This window comes from Thalassophryne amazonica, chromosome 3, assembly GCF_902500255.1.
Source record: "Thalassophryne amazonica chromosome 3, fThaAma1.1, whole genome shotgun sequence".
Classification (NCBI taxonomy): domain Eukaryota; kingdom Metazoa; phylum Chordata; class Actinopteri; order Batrachoidiformes; family Batrachoididae; genus Thalassophryne; species Thalassophryne amazonica.
The window spans coordinates 12,049,459-12,068,915 of NC_047105.1; the positions used below are offsets into that span (position 1 = coordinate 12,049,459).

Here is a 19,457-nt window from a genome sequence, read left to right on the forward strand (position 1 = left end):
CTCGGGTGAAGAGTGGGGCAGAGCTGTCAACTGATTACCATCTGATGGTGAGTTGAATCAGAGTGGGGTGGACTTTGGACAAACCTGGTAAGCCCTAACAGATAGTGCAGGTGAACTGGGAATGTCAGGAGGAGCCCACTGTCCGACAGATCTTCACCTCACACCTCCAGCGGAGCTTTTCTAGCATCCCTGTGGAAGTTGGGGGCATTGAACCAAAATGGGCAATGTTCAAAGCGTCCATTGCTGAAGCTGCAGTGGGGAGCTGTAGCCTGAAGGTCTTAGTTGCCTCAAGGGAAGGCAAACCCTTAAACACTGTGGTGGACACCAGTGGTCAGGGAAGCCATCCCACTGAAGAAGGAGTCCTTCCAAGATATGTTATCTCAGAGGACTCCGGAGGCAGTTGCAAGGTACCGACAGGCCAGAAGGGTGGTAGCCTCTGTGGGGGAGGCAAAGCAGTGGGTGTGGGAGGAGTTCAGAGCAACAATGGCAAAGGACTTTCAGTTGGCACCAAGGTGCTTCTGATGGACCGTAAGGGACCTCAGGAGGGGAAAACGGGGAATCATTAAAGCTGTCTACAGTAAGAATGGGACTCTGTTGATCTCAACTGTTGACCTCAAATGTTGATGTAATCCACCACCGGAAGGAACACTTTGAGGAACTCCTGCATCAGACCAGGGCGCCCATTATAGCAGGAGCAGAGTTGGAAGCTGATGGATGATTATCATCAATTTCCCTGGTGGAAGTCACTGTGATAGTCAAACAACTCTGCAGTGACAAGGCCCCTGGGATTGATCAAATCCATCCAGCAATGCTGAAAGCTCTGGGTGTGGAGGGACTGTCTTGGATGAGACGTCTTTTCAACATTGGGTAGAGGTCTGCGACAGTACCTAAGGAATGGCAAACTGGGGTGGTGGTCTTCACTCTCACAAGGATCCTGGAGGGTGCCTGGGAGTATGCCCATCCAGTCTACATGCGTTTTGTGGACTTGGAGAAGGTGTATGATTGGGTACCCCGGGAGATACTGTGGGAGGTGCTGCGGGAGTATGGAGTGAGGCGGTCCCTTCTCAGGGCCAACCAATCTCTGTACTTACAAAGAGCTGTGCTTGGGTGTTCGGCAGTAAGTCGGACTTGTTTTCAGTGGGGGTTGGCCTCCGCCAGGGCTGCGCCTTGTCACCAATCCTGTTTGTGATATTCATGGACAGGATATTGAGGCGTAGTCGGGGGGAGGAGGGTTTCCGGTTTGGGGGGCTCAAAGTCTCATCACTGCTTTTTGCAGATGATGTGGTCCTGTTGGCTTCATTGGCCTGTGACCTCCAGCACTCACTGGATTGGTTTGCAGCCGAGTGTGACGCGGCTGGGATAAGGATCAGCACCTCTAAATCTGAGGCCATGGTTCTCAGCCGGAAACTGATGGATTGAGGTCTTGCCCCACGTGAAGGAGTTCAAGTACCTCGGGGTCTTGTGCACGAGTGAGGGGACAATGGAGTGTGTGATTGGCCGGAGAATTGGTGCAGCAGGGGTGGCGTTACATTCGCTCTACTGTACTGTTGTAATGAAAAGGGAGCTGAGCCAAAAGGCGAAGCTCTCGATCTACTGGTCAATCTTCGTTCCTACTCTCACTTATGGTCATTTGGCCATTTTTCAAAGCATATGAATAACACAATAACTTTTTTTTCCACTCATGGTTAGTAGCTGAATGAAGCCATTTTTTGTCAAACAACTGTTTACTCTTTTTAAATCATAATGACAACATGCAAATTTTGCACTGTGTACAATTTCTCCAATCACAGCCACATAAGCCTATAACTTCTTCTGGGTTGCCTTGGTGGCTTTCTCCGCTCTTCTCCTTCTTGCACAGTCACTCAGTTTTTGAGAACTGTCTACTCCATGCAGACTTACCATAGAGTGCCATATTGTTTGTATTTCTTCATACAGCTTCACCATCAGAGAGCCTTGTCCACAATGACCACAGAAAAACTCAAGCTGTCATTCATGTTAAAGGGGGCAACACACAGTATTAAGAACAGGGGTATGTAAACTTTTGATCAGGTTCATTTGGGTAGTTTATGTTGTCATTATGATTTTAAAAGAGTAAACACAGTTGTTTGACAATGAATGGATTCACCCAACCTCTAACCATGAGTGAAAAGAAAGTTTTTGTGTTATCATTCATATTCTCTAAAAAATGGCCTAAAAAACAAAAATTCTGCCAGGGTATGTAAACTTTTGAGCACAACTGTATGCTTGTGAGACCAGAACACTATGCAGTAATCTGATGTGGTGAGAAATTTTAGGTACCACTGTTATGACATTGTGTCAAAAGAAAGGTTACTTGAGGAGACTTTGTTAGGACGACTCATGAAACATGGTGGCATTTAAGACTGGAGTACACAGTGTGTATTTGCCAGAGACTCGACCTTGTGACCAGACGGGTGAGATCGTCGTCTCGGGAGCCATCTCATCATCAGTGGATGCAGAGAACGTCCAGGTTTGATGCATGGTCTGTGAAAGAGGAGGGGGTGAGGTCTCACGCTCGTCAGCACACTTCCTGAGGTACGTTAGATTTTGTGACTAACATTTATACAGTCAGTAAATGTGGTGTTCCTCACACCTTATTATATTGAGCTGTATGTTGGTCGTTTAAATCAGCTTCCTCTGCAGTGGAGTTTTGTGAACTGGATGTTCCATGCCTGCAGGGTGGGAAGCTGATTAGTAATTAAGCCAGGAAGTGTTTGCTGTTTGTGCACCTTTGAGCGTTCTCTCTGTGTGTTGAGTGTGGACTCACATAATGATTCCTTCTTTCACAGACTCGGTTTGTCGCGGCCACCTGGGGGGTGTCGGCGGGGTCCTTGGGTCCGAATTGGTTCTGGCTCCGGACCGTTGGCGCTGCTGGGAGTGCACCGCAAAACCACCACGCCAGACCACGCAGTTTTATATTTTTTCACATCACTGTTATGTTCATTAAACTCTGTTATCCTTTGTACCGTGCTCTGCTTATTTTATACTGGGTCCTTCAAACGCTGGTCGGTTCTCCGGGCTGCGTCCGACACATAACACATATCGTCTCTTAGAAGGCAAATGTCACATTAATCTTGTTTTCGAAATGGGCTGTGATATGTTTGAACAGAGCTGTGAGGGAGACAAATGTAAGAAAATGCAGCTTAACGGCAAGTTGATGCCTGCTGAGTTACAGTTTGCATGTCTGAAAAGGTTTTTTGTTTACTGCGCTGCACAACAGCCTGAGGAGTGACAGCGGCAGATGGTGCATTGCTCCGCGTCGTATCACTGAATATTTAGTATTTGTATTTATGAAGCAGCGCTGACCGTATCTGCTGATGCTGCGTGGGAAGCTGGCAGAGGTAGGAATGTTGAAGGACGACATCTGTTTCTGCACCAAGGCCACAACACAACATTCAGACAGCTGGAAGACAAAGACAAACCCTTTCTCAATCATTTGCATGACTTTCTAGTTCACATCTGTTGGCTCAAATGTAATCCTATATAGAGGGCTGGGACTCCTCTTTCTGTTTGTTTTCTCCTTTATCTACGAGACAACCAACAAACAAGGTGATACATGACAAATAAAGTGCAAAAACAGATAAACATACAGGAGTGTGCGTGTGTGTGTGTATCTGAAGAGGGTCAGAAGTATCAAAATCAGTCATGTTATTTTGTCACTCTTTCTTGGCCTCCCTGCCCATATTCAGAATCCTTAGATGAATTTGGTGCATTCATCTCCAGCTTGTCAGCTCGTGTGGACAACATTTTGATTATTGGTAACATTCCTATAAATAAGCCTTCTGATCCCCTTTGCAAATCATTTATGGAACTTGTGGATGTGTTAGGGTACCAGCAATCCATTCAGCATTCAACACACACTAGTGGAAATACCCTGGATTTGGTTCACACACATGGCCTTGCCTCGGTGGTTTCTGACCACTCATTTATTAGGTTTACATTTACGTTGCTGCGTTTAGTGGAGCAACAACCTTGTCTACTACTGCGGCGACACAACTATGACTGAACTCAAAGCTAGACTGCCTGAAATTTTGGCTTCAGATTTGGAGAATGTCCAATCTGTGGATAGTTTTGTGGATGACTTGAATTCAGCGCTCAAAGCTATACTTGATAAGGTTGCACCTCCTCTTTTAAGGCCACGCCTTCCCAAGGCACAGTCGCCTTGGTTCAATGGTTACTTGCATGACCTTAGGCAGAAACCTAGAGGTTTGGAATGGAAATGGCGTTGTTCCAAATTAGAGGTGTTCCACCTTGCGTGGTGTGATGCTATTTTAGATTATAAGCATGCACTACTGGCTACGAAGCGAGCCTATAATTCTGATTTGATCAACAAAAACAAGCATAACTCAGTTTTTGTTTGACACGGTAGCTTTTCTCATTCATGGATGGCCACCTGTTATTCACTCTCCCTTTTAAGCACAGGACCTGGATTATTTTGAGGAGAAAATTAAAGATATTTGGTTGAGCATATCTCAGCATGCCTTGGTCCAACCACCGCACCCTGCTATGGAGGTGGATGCTACCACTGAGGTGGTACAGATTTTGATAGTATCTCACTAGGCACACTGACGAAGTTTGTGACATCTACAAAAAACACAACCTGTTTATTTGATCCTATACCAACAAAACTGTTTAAGGACATGTGGCCCACTCTTGGGCTGACTGTGCTGAAAATTATTAATCTGTCATTAACTTCTGGATCTGTTCCTCACTGTTTCAAATCTGCAGTGATTAAACCATTACTTAAGAAACCCAATCTCAACCCTAGTGTATTGAAAAATTATAGGCCGATATCAAATCTATCATTTTGTTTTAAAATTCTGAAAAAACTGGTTTCACGGCAGCTCATGGACTACCTTATTCAGAATAATCTTTGTGAGCCATTGCAGTCTGCTTTTAGAAAATATGACCTTCTGCGAGCAATGGACTTGGACACCACTACGGTTCTGGTGCTGTTGGATTTTAGTGCTGCATTTGATACTGTGGGCCATCATATTTTACTCGATAGGCTGGAGAATTATTTTGGGATTACTGGAACTGCCCTTGCATGGTTGACATCATAACTGTCCAGTCATTCTCACTGTGTTTTGTACAATAAAACTACCTATAGGGACATGAAGTTTGGGGTTCCGCACAGATCCATTTTAGGACCCCTGCTCTTTTCCCTTTATGTAGCATCCCTTGGGAATATACTGTGGCGTTTTCGGATTGCCTTTCACTGCTATGCTGATGACACTCAACTGTACATGCCAATAACTGCTGGTAATCTTAATCACATAAAATCTTTAGAAAATTGCCTTGCATCAGTGAGAAGTTGGATGGCTAGTAACTTCCTACTTTTAAACTCTGATAAGACTGAAATGATGGTTCTTGGTCCAGCAAGGTATCAGCATCAATTTGACCAGCTGGTGTTTAGCTTGGGTCCGTGTGTTATACATCATACGGATAAAGTGATGAATCTTGTGGTAATTTTTGATCCTGCGTTGTCTTTTGACGTCCAAATTAGAGACATTACAAGGACTGCTTTCTTCCATTTGCGAAATGTAGTGAAGATTCGTCCCATCCTGTCTATGGCTGATGCTGAAACTTTGATACATGCATTTGTTTCTTCAAGATTGGACTATTGTAATGCTGTATTTTCTGGTTTGCTGCAGTCCAACATTAGGGGTCTTCAACTGGTTCAAAATGCTGCTACCAGACTTTTGACTTGAGGCAGAAAGTTTGACCACATTACACCCATTTTGGCATCCCTTCACTGGCTTTCTGTCGCTGCAAGATTGGATTTTTAAGGTTCTGTTATTGGCTTTTAAAATTGTTCATGGACTTGCACCTCCCTATCTGGCTGACCTGGTCAAGCCCTATGTGCCGGCTCGGGCCCGGCGCTCGCAGGTTGCAGGACTTTTGTGTGTTCCCAGAGTGAATAAAAAGTCTGCTGGTCATAGAGCTTTCTCCTACTGTGCTCTTGCTCTGTGGAATAATCTCCCGGCACATATTTGGCAGTCGGATAATGTGAAGACTTTTAAATCGAGACTGAAAATTTGATTTCCTTGTTTTATCATTCGTTTTATTGTGTTATTATGTGTTTTTATTCTTGTGCTCTTTTATGTTTTGTCTTTTTATTGTGTTTTAATTTTTTTTTTTATTCAATTTTTTCTCTGTTTTTGGTATTGTGAGGCGATCTCATCATGAGTTGGCACCACCGCTGGACTGATAGTATTGCACACCGGGCATTTGCCCGGTGGCCTGATGGCCTACTGGCCTGCGGATTTTTTTTTTTTTTTATGAAGTAAAGTGAGCTGTGAGCTTTTCATCCGCTTTTTTTTTTTTTTGTAGCAGCTACGACTCGTCCTCACCTCTTAAAGCGCGGTGATAACAGCACACCTGTACTGAGCTTTACAAAGACATTTTTATGGTTTTTTCCTCCTTTATTTAGAGCTGAGCTGAGCCGCTCCGTATCTGCACGTTAAAACAGCTGATCCTCCGTGACGCGTCAACAACTAACACTATTTTCCACTCAAATGCACCTAAACTCTCTTTCTGGGGATCGCATGATGTGAAAACGCAATAAAACTTTCTGATCTGTAAATCTGGTCATGTTTTCTGCATGAATAAATGTTATCCATTCTTTGTGCTCAAACGCCAAAGCAGGGGCGAATCCAGATGGAATGGAGGCGTGGGGCAGGGATGTCCCCCCCCTCACAACACCCCTAGATTAAAGGTCCAGTTTTGAAGCCTTTTTTACTACAACTACTAATACTACTTAAAATAATAATAATTTCGACAAGTAAAATGTTTAGAGAAAATTTAAATGTTAGAAAAATGTTAGAAAGAATTTAATAGTTACATTTACAAGTTTTACTGTTACAGTGCTGTCAACAGTTAAATATGAGGTCAAGAAAGACGTCTTTATTTTACTTTTTATAAAACAAGTATATATTTTCATTGAAGTCAAGAAAGGGTGACTATAAAGTGAGGCGGGGACCACTACGGCCATGACGGTAAGTGAAGGTTAACTTCAGCTATTAATTGATGAACAGCAACCTAACTTGTTCATAAATCATACATCTGTGTGTGAGAGAGGAATTTTGATCTTCTTGTCCGAAGTAAAGTGCTGTCTAACTGGGTCACTCAGATATGAATTAAGGTTGGATATAATTTTCATTTGTGCTAACTCTGCAAGTCACATAACCTAGCCTAGCAATGTAACCTGTGCAAATGGTGTGCATGGCTAGCTACCATGCTGTCGCCGCCAGGTTGTTTGTTTCTTTATTCTTTATTCTATTTGTGTGACGTCGTGCGTCGGTCATACGAAGTATGCTGTTTTGCACAGTCTGCGGTGCGGTGGCGTGGTATAAAGGTGTCCCTGTCTAAAATGTATTTTCCCAAGTCCTGGCATAATTTCACATACCTAACATTTTACTTTAAATTGAGAGTCATCCTCTAAGTTGATTAGCAACACAAATTGGTAATAAAAGAAATCCTTGATGTTACTTGTAGCTTGTAGTGAGATAGACAACTGTCTCCATCTTGTGGCCTTTTTGTGTATTGCAGTTTCAAAAGTTCAACCTTTGTATCCAGTCATTGGTCCAGTCATCCAGTCATTTCTTGCTTTATATGATGAATTGTATCACACAAGTAATGATATATTATTTATAGTATAGCCTACAGTATTTCTATAACAAATGTTTTTATATCATTTCTATTTCTAAATTTAAGTAACAAGGCTGAATGAAATGGCTTATTATGTCTAAAAAGTAATGTGACCTACTGTTAATAGATCGTACTTTTGATAAGCCTATGATAACTGTATTTCGGGAGAACTTTTCATAATGCTTCTTATAGTGTTAAAATGTATGTGTCTCCTGGTGCACATTGATCGGTTAAGGGACCAAAAAAAAAAAAACACTGTCACAGCAGGCTTAATTTTTTTCCCCTTCGATACCTGGTGGTGGCCTGGTCTTGGTTAAAAATGCCCGGCCTGAAAAATTTCCCCAGTCCAGCCCTGGTTGGCACTATAGAAATTAATAAATTTGAAATCTGATTTGAATGAGAAACAGACGATGTGATGTTCATGTTCACAACCATAGTGGACCTTTTTCTTTTCTTTTTCCTTCAAAACAAATTCCAATTCTAATTAGAAAAAAGTGTTAAGGGTTTGTGTGGGAGAGAGGTGGGGATTGGTTCTCATGCACAAACCCACCTTTAAACTCTAGACTCTAACCCACCGTTAAACCACGAGACCCTCACCCCTATCCCCGAATCCAATGCCCTTCTTTTGAGGTGACATTTTTATTTACATTTGGATCAAAGATGTAACTGTTTATTCTTGTTTCCAGACCTGGTAGTGCAACAGCGTGTTGAGCCTCTTCCAGTCATTCTCTATCTTTGTGGTGATGTCCTCGTCCTGGAGGACCACACGCGCAGTCCTGCCCTGTCGCCACTCTGCAGGGGGCAGAAACAAAAATCAATTGTGAGTGTGTGACTGAAAGCAGATTTGGGAACTCTTCATATCCCAGTTGCTTGACAGAAACACGTTTCCTGCTATCCACTGACTGTCTGGCACCATCCCTTTGTGCCGTAGGCGAGGTCTCTAGTGGAGTACTGACTGTTTTTTGTTTGCTCAGTGAACCTCGGCTATATCTGTTAAAGTGATAATAATTCTGCAAACAAAACACATGTGACAGAGTGTTTACACAGGGAATTAAAGCTGCCCAAAGCAACTCTGAGAAGCTGAGCCTCTCCAAATCCCTCACTGCTGAAAGCCCCTTAAGGTGTAAAACTACCTACAAGGCATCTTATTTACTGCCTTTGAACATGCATGTCAGCTGGATTTACACCAAGTCAGGATTGGATGACATGATGTGGGTTGAAGTATATGTGTGGGCGCATGAATGTTGATTTGATAAATGTGGTAAACAGGTATGGGGTGGGTGGTGCCTTCCAAAAATGGATGTTGTACATCTTTCTGATATCATACATCATTTCTTAACCCCCCCTGGCAAACTCAGTCACGTTTTCATCTGTTATTTCTCTGTGTATAAAAACCCGTGTCCAAGCTGTAGTGTGACCGCCCCCCACACACACACACACACACTCCAACCTCACCTAGATCCATGTCTGCAGCCCGTGGCCGTTGTGAGCAGGGCACGTTCTTGTACACTGCATCCAGAATCTTCTCCTTTACCTGGGTAACAGTGTCACAGTTGAGCACCTTGACAGGGATTTCTGGGCTGTTCTCATTTTCTGGGTTCACACAGCTCAGCGTCTGGGATTCCAGGACAGATAGAGGGGAGGAGGAAAAAGAGTTGGGAGTGTAAGAAGAATAGACAGAAAGGCACTGCTTTTGTGGGAACTTCTTTCATTACCTACTCTCCCCCAAACGCCCAGCGGTGTCAGCCAGAAATGTAATTTCACACCTCCGGGATGTGTGCAGCTCGAGCAGAGGCACTAAACACGTAATGAGACAGAGACTCTCACACTCGCCGACACGGCAATCAGAGGTGTCGTCCTGTCACTGGCTGGCTCTGCTGCAGAGCCACAGCCAGGCAGGTGGAGGATCCCAGATGGTTTCATTTTAATGGGAAGGTAAAGAAAAGCAGATTGTGTTGTACAAGTGGCGCCACAAAGAGTGAAACTCCTCAGATTCTTATGTGGCATTAAGAGCTGTTCTACATGATCATGCATGATACGAGTGAACTGCCTTGCGGGACTACAGACGGCAATTTATCTGTGGAGATTAATCAATACGAATCAGAATCTAGATACAAACATGCACGATGTGAGTGCATCGATTCATTCAGTGTGCATCGATTTATTTGACGGGTTGAATCATGTTGCATCAATTTTTTTCTATGCACATTGAATGCACCACGGACGGGAGATAGAAAGCACATTTCTACCACAACAAAAATGATGACATCAATACCCTTTTTGCTTAACAATTCCCTTTTCGGTCCTTCAGTTCTGGACACCAGAGCAGCTGCTGTTTTTGATGGTGTTTATCGGGAAATTATGATTTCTCGACATTGATTGCAGACTGCAGTGTGGCTGCTTGAAGCAATGAAGCAGCACTTCGACCGGCTGTTCTCTGGTTCTCTGTTTTGCTTCCAGTGGCAGGTCCGCAGTGTCTTCATTAACCCTTGTCAAAGCCATTTAAAGATGTCAAATGTGAGTCATCTTTGTGTGGATTAAAGTCATGAACTGGAACTCTCGTCTTGTTGCGGGCAAGAAACAAGAATCGTGCAGTGTTCCACACCAGACTTTTACGCTATGGTTCTCTGGGGTGAGCACCAGCCGGTCTGAGGAGCTCAGCCTGAAGTTGTCCATCGGGTAAAGGAAATAATAATAATCATGTCCTCTGTTTTGTGGGACTAAGTGCACAGCTTCAAAGAGCCATGCAGATTTCGCCCGGAATTAATAACTTTAGAGCAAATCGCCATTTTAAATCAAATGTCACCTCTTTTCAAACATTATAATACAAACAAACTACAACTGACCACACTCGTGTTTTCCCCCCAAATGAGACGTCCTCCGTTTCTTATGCATTACATCCTGACATGCAGCAGCCGGCTGTAAGAGCTCAGCTTAGAGTCTATGGGGTTACATTTGTGTCAACAATATCTGAAAGGAAATGCTTTTGACAAAAACTACAGATTTTATTTATTTCTATTTCTGTCCAGAGATCTAGGATCCATCATGTACAGATTTTATTTATATCCAGAGATCAAGGATCCAGTGACCATATGTACATTTATTGATTTTTATTTATGTCCAGAGATCAAGGATCCAGTGACCAATTTCATATTTATTTACTTTAAGACTCAATAAAATGTTGTTGACATAGAAAACCTGTAAAGCCTACTTTTGTAGTACCAAGAAAATTCACAAGAGGTATTGATAAGGGAATCGATAAAGAATCTGATTGATAAGCGGAATGGATAATGGCATAGAGATCGATAAAATCTTATCAATACCCATCACTAATCGTATCGCACCAAATTGCATCGTATCGCATTGTGAGGAATTGAATCACCATCAAATACATTTCAAATCACATCAAATCGGGAACAGGGGTGAATTGTATCGCATTGTATCGTTATATGTATCGTATCGCTGGTAGTGTATCGAGGTGCATATTGAATCGTTGTCGGTGATGAGATTCACATGTCTACTGCCAATGCCACGAGGAAAGAGGAGAGGAGTGGAAAGTTAAAATGTTTTAATCTGATGTGAACAAGCCATAAATTTATGCAGAACTGTTGTCTTGTTCCAGCAGTAAGACAGAAGTAGCCTCTTTTTACCTCTTCTAAAGCTTATCCCAAATAGAGGAAACAATGCATTTGGATTATGCATGACCAGAAAGTCATGCATGATCCAAATGCATTGTTTCATTATTTGTCCATGGTGGTGCAGAAGTACTGCTCTTCCATCACTGCAAGAAGGCTCAGGGTCCAAAGCCCACCTGTGCACCACTCTTCTTCATCATGAGTTGTCATCAAGGGTGTAACTTTGTGCCAACTTGAGGTGGAGCTCCATAGCAGATCCACTTTGGTGACAACAAGTAAACAATTCAGTGTTTTGGTATTTTCTCTGCTCATCTGTGTATTCAGGCATATTTGCCCACTCAAGTCAGTTAAGACAACGAACAGCAGTCAGGTCAAGACCCTGACGAAGATGAGGAAGATGCAGATGAGCTTCCCTAAGATGGTTTCTGACAGTTTGTGCAGAAATTCTTTGGTTCTGAAAACAGATTGTTGCAGCAGCTGTCCAGGGGGCTGATCTCAGACAATCTTGACATGCTGGATGTGGAGGTCCTGGCCTGGTGCGGTTACACGTGGTCTGCAGTTGTGAGGTTGATTGGATGTACTGCCAAATTCTCTGAAATGCCTTTGGAGATGGTTTATGGTTGAGAAATGAACATTCAATTCATAGGCAACAGCTCTGGTGGACATTGCTGCAGTCAGCATGCCAATTGCCCACTCCCTTAAAACGTACGACATCTGTGGTGTGGTGCTGTGATAAAAGTGAAGATTTCAGAGTGGCCTTTTAATGTGCCCAGCCTAAAGACCCGTTCACATGGCACTTAACGAAGGGCAATGAAGCCCATACGAATAAAGAAATCTGGACTTTTGCTGACTTTCATTGGCATTGTTTAACCTTCACTTCCCTAACCCTGGTGCTTCGTTCCTGCAGCTGGTGCTTTGCCAGGATTTTTAAACTGTTGAAAAATTTGAATGAATGCCTCCGAAAACCTCAATTCGTCCGTTTTTTTTTTTTTGCTGTAGTTCTTGGTGGTTTTATCATTTGGTTAGTTTTTGTAACGTTAACATTTAGATTGATTTCGTTCGACCAGCTAAATGTTTTCACACAGTACAGAAGCCAGTTTATGAGCACTGCAGTGGAGGAGAGAGGCAGCTCCTCCACAGCGGAGCTGGTGTGTGCGGTGTGGGGTGGTGTGGGGCTTCTGCCGCTGCGTGTGATGTGGCGAGTGCTGCCGCTGTCATGCGATCTTTGAGTTCAGCTCATGAAAAATGGGAGCAGAAACAGAAGTGTTGCATTCATATTTTTGTTCACTGTAATAACCTGCTTGCTTTTAAACTTGCTCCCCATCTGTAAGAAATCCATCACATAAGTCAGACACAACAGAATGGTGACACGCATGCCTTTTCAGTTATGACCATCAGGTAGTGCTCCTGAAATGGTAACACAAAACCCATCAATATGGATCATGTTTTATTTGTGTATTTGGTGGTGGAGTCTTGCTTTATCAGTGTCCAATATAATTTTCTCCTCCAACACCGCCCTGCTTGTGCCACAGCTCTGATGACTTAGAAAGTGTCAGCCAATCAGCGGCCAATATTAATACCAGAATGATGCCCTGACCACTTGATAACTGACAGGCATTCTTGGATCCAGGCACTCTTTTTAATTGGGTGGAGTTAGAAAAAAAGGTGTGTGTGTGGGGGGGGGATGACCTAGAGTCCCTTGATAGTGAGAGCGGCGACATGACGAGTCGAAAAAAAATCAGTCACGTGACTCACGGTGCCATCTTGTGTTCAAAATAGCGTTCAATGTTAATCTAATCTATCTGCATGAAAATCCAGCTATTTTTTATTTATTCACTGAAAATGTCGGGTTGTTGTGCATTTGGAGGCACAAATACACACAGCAAGAGCTTCAAGATGTACAGATTCCCTTCAGATCCCAACAGAAGAAAAATTTGGGAAAATAAAGTCAGCTGTGTGGGATGGAAGCCAACATCATCGTCAAATCTTTGAGAGGTAAATTTATTGTTCAGTCCCATGTACAGTAAAACTCACCTAAACCGTCATCGTATAAACCAGATATTTGCCTTACACAAAAACACCTTACAAAAAAAGTCCCAAAGTTTTTGCATTGTTTTCTATGTAATAAAAACCATATATAATGGATTTTGTACAGCAGATTTTTCACTCACTCCCGTCCGATTGCAAAAACCCCTCGCATGTGGGAACGGAGTCATTTACGTGATTAAAAGCCCGAAAGTTAATTTTTTTCACACCCTGCTCAGGCTCAGACCTCAAGCCTGACGCACATGTCAGGCTGCTGCAGGCTGCACAGTGAAAGCAGCAAACACGTTGCTGTTTTTACATATTGATAAAGGATCAAATACAATTGGCAGAAAAAAAATTTTCTGAGGAAATTTTGACCCGGTCATTAAATGAGGTGCACGTCCCGATTCAGGATTCCCCGTAGATGTTCGGCGCCTCCTGACTGTAACTAATCCATACATACAGTATACATCCATACATACTGTAACAATCCATACATACATATGGCTGACATCGGATGAAATGTCCCGTCCGATCACAATGTATTTCCATTAAAAACCCCGAGCAGTCTGGACGTGCAGAGGTACAAATTAAAGTTCAGCTCTGACACTTGCCGATTTGAGGAAAGTGGGACCGGAGTCATTTCTGTAATTAAAAGTCTGACCGTTTAGTTTTTTCACACCGTGTTCAGACTGGGACCTAAGCCTGACGTGCACCTGTTAAATCAGACACAAACGGCTGAGATTTTACACTTTTCTGCTTTCAGTCCTTCGTCTCTCATCATATTATAACAGTTTTTATAGTGTGCGTGCTGATAAATGGATCAGACAAGTCCGCACATTTACAGCACAAAGTCAGTAAAAGAGGAAAATGTTCATCTTACCTTTGATCTGGAGTGAAGATTGTAGAAAGAAAAGCTTGTTGAGAGTCAAATTAGTCCATCATAAAGAATAACCCCGAGATGGAGAACTTTAAAACTGTCACGCATGTCATTACATGACACTGAGTTACAGAGCTGCAGCTGCATAAATCAGGCTTTAAATGAATTAAATAAATCATCATGAATTGTAAATTTATGTAAATTTGATAACTTAACTATTTTTATATTAATTTTGATAGCACCTGTACCTGGATGTGTTGCTGTATGTGGTTAAATTATTTTTTTAAAATATTGAAAACATTAAAGGTTCATTTAGTAGTTCAGCGCAGTTGGAACCAAAATGGCGCCATGTTCTGAGTTGACACCAGTCTCTCGAATCAAGGCACTCTAGGATGACCAAGTCCAGTTTGTATTGAAAAAACTTTCTCTCAGCCATCTGGTCCTAATCCGACGCTCAATAGCTACCAATGGGGTCGCAAGAAGCTGCAAACCTTGGGATGGTAAGGTGGCTGGCTATGGTTTGAAAGGTTAAAAAAAAAAAGTTGTGATTTGTTTAACTTGATTATATTTGTTTTTCTTATGAATTCTTGATTGTTACATCTACAAGTTACAGTGGGGGGAAAAAAGTATTTTGTCAGTCCCTGACTGTGCAAGTTCTCCTACTTAGAAAGATGAGAGAGGTCTGTAATTTTCATCATAGGTACACTTCAACTATGAGAGACAAGAGTCTGTTGCTCTATAAAAAAGCCCTCCGTAAAGCTAGGACATCTTACTACTCATCACTAATTGAAGAAAATAAGAACAACCCCAGGTTTCTTTTCAGCACTGTAGCCAGGCTGACAAAGAGTCAGAGCTCTGTTGAGCCGAGTATTCCTTTAAGTTTAACTAGTAATGACTTCATGACTTTCTTTGCTAATAAAATTTTAACTATTAGAGAAAAAATTACTCATAACCATCCCAAAGATGTATTGTTATCTTTGGCTGCTTTCAGTGATGCCGGTATTTGGTTAGACTCTTTCTCTCAGATTGTTCTGTCTGAGTTATTTTCATTTGTTACTTCATCCAAACCATCAACATGTCTATTAGACCCCATTCCTACCAGGCTGCTCAAGGAAGCCCTACCATTATTTAATGCTTCAATCTTAAATATGATCAATCTATCTTTATTAGTTGGCTATGTACCACAGGCTTTTAAGGTGGCAGTAATTAAACCATTACTTAAAAAGCCATCACTTGACCCAGCTATCTTAGCTAATTATAGGCCAATCTCCAACCTTCCTTTTCTCTCAAAAATTCTTGAAAGGGTAGTTGTAAAACAGCTAACTGATCATCTGCAGAGGAATGGTCTATTTGAAGAGTTTCAGTCAGGTTTTAGAATTCATCATAGTACAGAAACAGCATTAGTGAAGGTTACAAATGATCTTCTTATGGCCTCAGACAGTGGACTCATCTCTGTGCTTGTTCTGTTAGACCTCAGTGCTGCTTTTGATACTGTTGACCATAAAATTTTATTACAGAGATTAGAGCATGCCATAGGTATTAAAGGCACTGCGCTGCGGTGGTTTGAATCATATTTATCTAATAGATTACAATTTGTTCATGTAAATGGGGAATCTTCTTCACAGACTAAGGTTAATTATGGAGTTCCACAAGGTTCTGTGCTAGGACCAATTTTATTCACTTTATACATGCTTCCCTTAGGCAGTATTATTAGACGGCATTGCTTAAATTTTCATTGTTACGCAGATGATACCCAGCTTTATCTATCCATGAAGCCAGAGGACACACACCAATTAGCTAAACTGCAGGATTGTCTTCCAGACATAAAGACATGGATGACCTCTAATTTCCTGCTTTTAAACTCAGATAAAACTGAAGTTATTGTACTTGGCCCCACAAATCTTAGAAACATGGTGTGCTAACAGGGACTAGAAGGGGAGAGCATATCTCACCCATATTGGCCTCTCTTCATTGGCTTCCTGTTAATTCTAGAATAGAATTTAAAATTCTTCTTCTTACTTATAAGGTTTTGAATAATCAGGTCCCATCTTATCTTAGGGACCTCATAGTACCATATCACCCCAATAGGGCGCTTCGCTCTCAGGCTGCAGGCTTACTTGTAGTTCCTAGGGTTTGTAAGAGTAGAATGGGAGGCAGAGCCTTCAGCTTTCAGGCTCCTCTCCTGTGGAACCAGCTCCCAATTCGGATCAGGGAGACAGACACCCTCTCTACTTTTAAGATTAGGCTTAAAACTTTCCTTTTTGCTAAAGCTTATAGTTAGGGCTGGATCAGGTGACCCTGAACCATCCCTTAGTTATGCTGCTATAGACTTAGACTGCTGGGGGGTTCCCATGATGCACTGTTTCTTTCTCTTTTTGCTCTGTATGCACCACTCTGCATTTAATCATTAGTGATTGATCTCTGCTCCCCTCCACAGCATGTCTTTTTCTTGGTTCTCTCCCTCTGCCCCAACCAGTCCCAGCAGAAGACTGCCCCTCCCTGAGCCTGGTTCTGCTGGAGGTTTCTTCCTGTTAAAAGGGAGTTTTTCCTTCCCACTGTCGCCAAGTGCTTGCTCACAGGGGGTCGTTTTGACCGTTGGGGTTTTTACGTAATTATTGTATGGCCTTGCCTTACAATATAAAGCGCCTTGGGGCAACTGTTTGTTGTGATTTGGCGCTATATAAATAAAATTGATGAAATTGATGAAAATGAGAAAGTGAAGTGTCGAAGTAGTCGAAGTGTACTTACAATGAAAATTACAGACCTAAGTAGGAGAACTTGCACCATCAGGGGCTGACTAAATACTATTTTACCCCACTGTAACCTTTAGTCACTCCTTATACAGGCTACGTCCCTGATGATTGTTCCAAGTTCAACATATTTCTTATTTTTCAAGGTCAAAACTTTGAGATATGACTGCACTACATCTCCTGCAGCTTTACAAAACAGATGTCTCTGAGAGGTTATTCTTCCTGCACCATAATTTTGAATAACAAATGCAGAAAAATGAATACAGACCAGTCTCTTGGTTTGTTTCTTTGTGTTGTATTGTCTTGGTGACTCACCAGGGTCTTGTATTCAATCTGTTGCCGGATGAGTTTGTCCTCGCTGAGGGAATAGCGTGCCTCTCCAGTGATGGCGTCTATGGGCCCCTTTTCCATTTGCTGTTTGATGGCACAAAACAGCATAAAGAGCGGCTCACCAGCACACTCCTTTGTTTTGGAAGGGATCACAGACAGTGAAAGATCGAACAAAGAAAATTAAACATCAGAAGATATGGAGGACAGAAAATGGATCTGCAGTCATTGGTACAGATAATGAGACTCAGGAACTCAATCAACACTAAACATAATAAAATGGAGTTTGCTCTCTATTTATTTCCTTTTATGAAATACAAAATACCAGTTTCTTGAAAACTATTGTTTAAATCAATGTTAAAAGTTGTAGTTCAGTTTTTCACAAAATTGAGAAAATTTACATCATCTTAATAGACTACAATTTGCACTGGTGTATTCATTGCATCTGTCTGAAAATGACGTCATGAAGAGGAAAAAAACATGTTGCACTGGTCTAGAAGTCATTTTATTTTAAACATGGTGGTACTGTTTCATTGAACAAGAAGCAAAATTTACTTAATCAGTGCATTATTTATTTATCATGCAAACGCGGCATAAGAATGCAAAAGCTAATGGGTTAATGAATATTATTGTACTAGGCAAAAAAAAAAATCTCAGAATAAACTGCTTCTTGTGGCCGCTGAACAGATTAAAATTTCTGTTCAGTGGCTCTGTTCAATTAATTACATGTTTGAAAATATTTTTGTAAGACATCTGTAAAACATAATAGACCTATCTTAGCTTAGCCTAGCTACCATGCTCGTGTTGTGTTGTCTTGTCTCGCACAGTCCACACAAGTGGAATGCTAAGTAGTGTGAAAGTTATATTCTGTCTGTTTATTCAAGAGCGTAGTCTTTCAGTTTGAGAACATGATTTAGTATATTTCCAAAACAGGTTGCAAGTCAGCCATTTATTTATTTATTTTTGTCTGGCCAGAGCAATCCACTTTTTTGGTGCAGCAGCACTGAACACTTTAAAGTGAACTTTTCAGAAAGATGCTGTGTAACTACACCTTTTCAGGCAACCAATCAGAAGGAGCAAAAGGAGAAGTGTTTTTCCCCCCTACAGTCAGTTGATATGTCACGCAAACTCTTGTTGATGTCCATATCAGTTTTGTAGGTTTGCTCATGAAAGGCTGTTATTGTGCTGTCAAAATAACTTCTCAATAAAGCGCAGTCACACCAGACATCTATACTGCTAAATCCAAAGTGTCATTAAAAAAATAGAAATCTTTGTTACACCTAATGGGCCTCATGTATCAACGTTGCGTACGGAGATATTTGAGTGTATATGGGGTGTACGCCAAAATGGCTGTGTGCATTTATCAGTGTGGTCATTGGCGTACGCTGCACTGAAAATATACACCAGGTCGAGAGGTGGTGTAAATTATACACCAAAAGGAACCAGCACTGGAATCCACATAAAATGAAAATGATCAACATGATAAACAGTGCCATTATACAAATCAATACATATGTTAAATAAATAACACTATCTTGATTATACTACCTAATAATTAATACAAATCCCGCTTCTGCGGGATTGTTGGTCTTGAGCACGATCCGTGGCCACAGTGCTGACCGCAAAGAAAGCGCTGCTCGCCTTTTTCTCCAGACTTCGAGCCTGGAGCCAGAGCAGTGCTGAGCTTAACTTTATGTGGTGTGATCGTTTTAGACAATGAAATTGATAATTACAATTGTAGTGTTGTCATTCCCTTTGCCTGTGCTGCAGTCAGGTTTTGTCTTCTGAAAAATTAGGCGTGTCTTATTAATTGAGCGAGCAAATATCCACATGTCAAGAATTATTGACATGTGAAAAGAGAATACAGAGGTCCCTCGCTATAACGCGGTTCTCCTTTCGCGGCCTCACAGTTTCGCAGATTTTTTTAGTCCAATTTTGCATGCTTGTTTTACAGTGCATTGTGTTCTGCGTGTCTGTTTATAAGAATCTTCTCACCCAGAAGAAAAAATTGCGCCAACAACTACCCATAACTGTGTTCTTCACTCACACAAAGACACCTGCAGTGAGGTTTGACTCAGTGGAAAAAGGCGCGGTGCCAGGATGAAGAGGCGCGATCAGAGGAACTGTGAAATACTGGTCAGTCACTATTAATAATTTCTTTTGTGTCCAACC

At 41.9% G+C, this 19,457-nt stretch overlaps 1 protein-coding gene across 2 annotated transcripts in view; it reads right to left on the minus strand.

Annotated features, from left to right (window-relative positions):
- LOC117506348 (plexin-A2-like) overlaps positions 1–19,457 on the minus strand; it is a 319,464-nt gene that overhangs the window by 15,150 nt on the left and 284,857 nt on the right. For both annotated transcript variants that reach the window (XM_034165840.1, XM_034165841.1), the window contains 4 exons: positions 17,274–17,420; positions 9,124–9,283; positions 8,357–8,460; positions 3,325–3,421 (listed from right to left, as the gene is read on the minus strand). In XM_034165840.1, the coding sequence (XP_034021731.1) occupies positions 3,325–3,421; positions 8,357–8,460; positions 9,124–9,283; positions 17,274–17,420 (508 nt within the window). The remainder of the gene's footprint in view (positions 1–3,324; positions 3,422–8,356; positions 8,461–9,123; positions 9,284–17,273; positions 17,421–19,457) is intronic.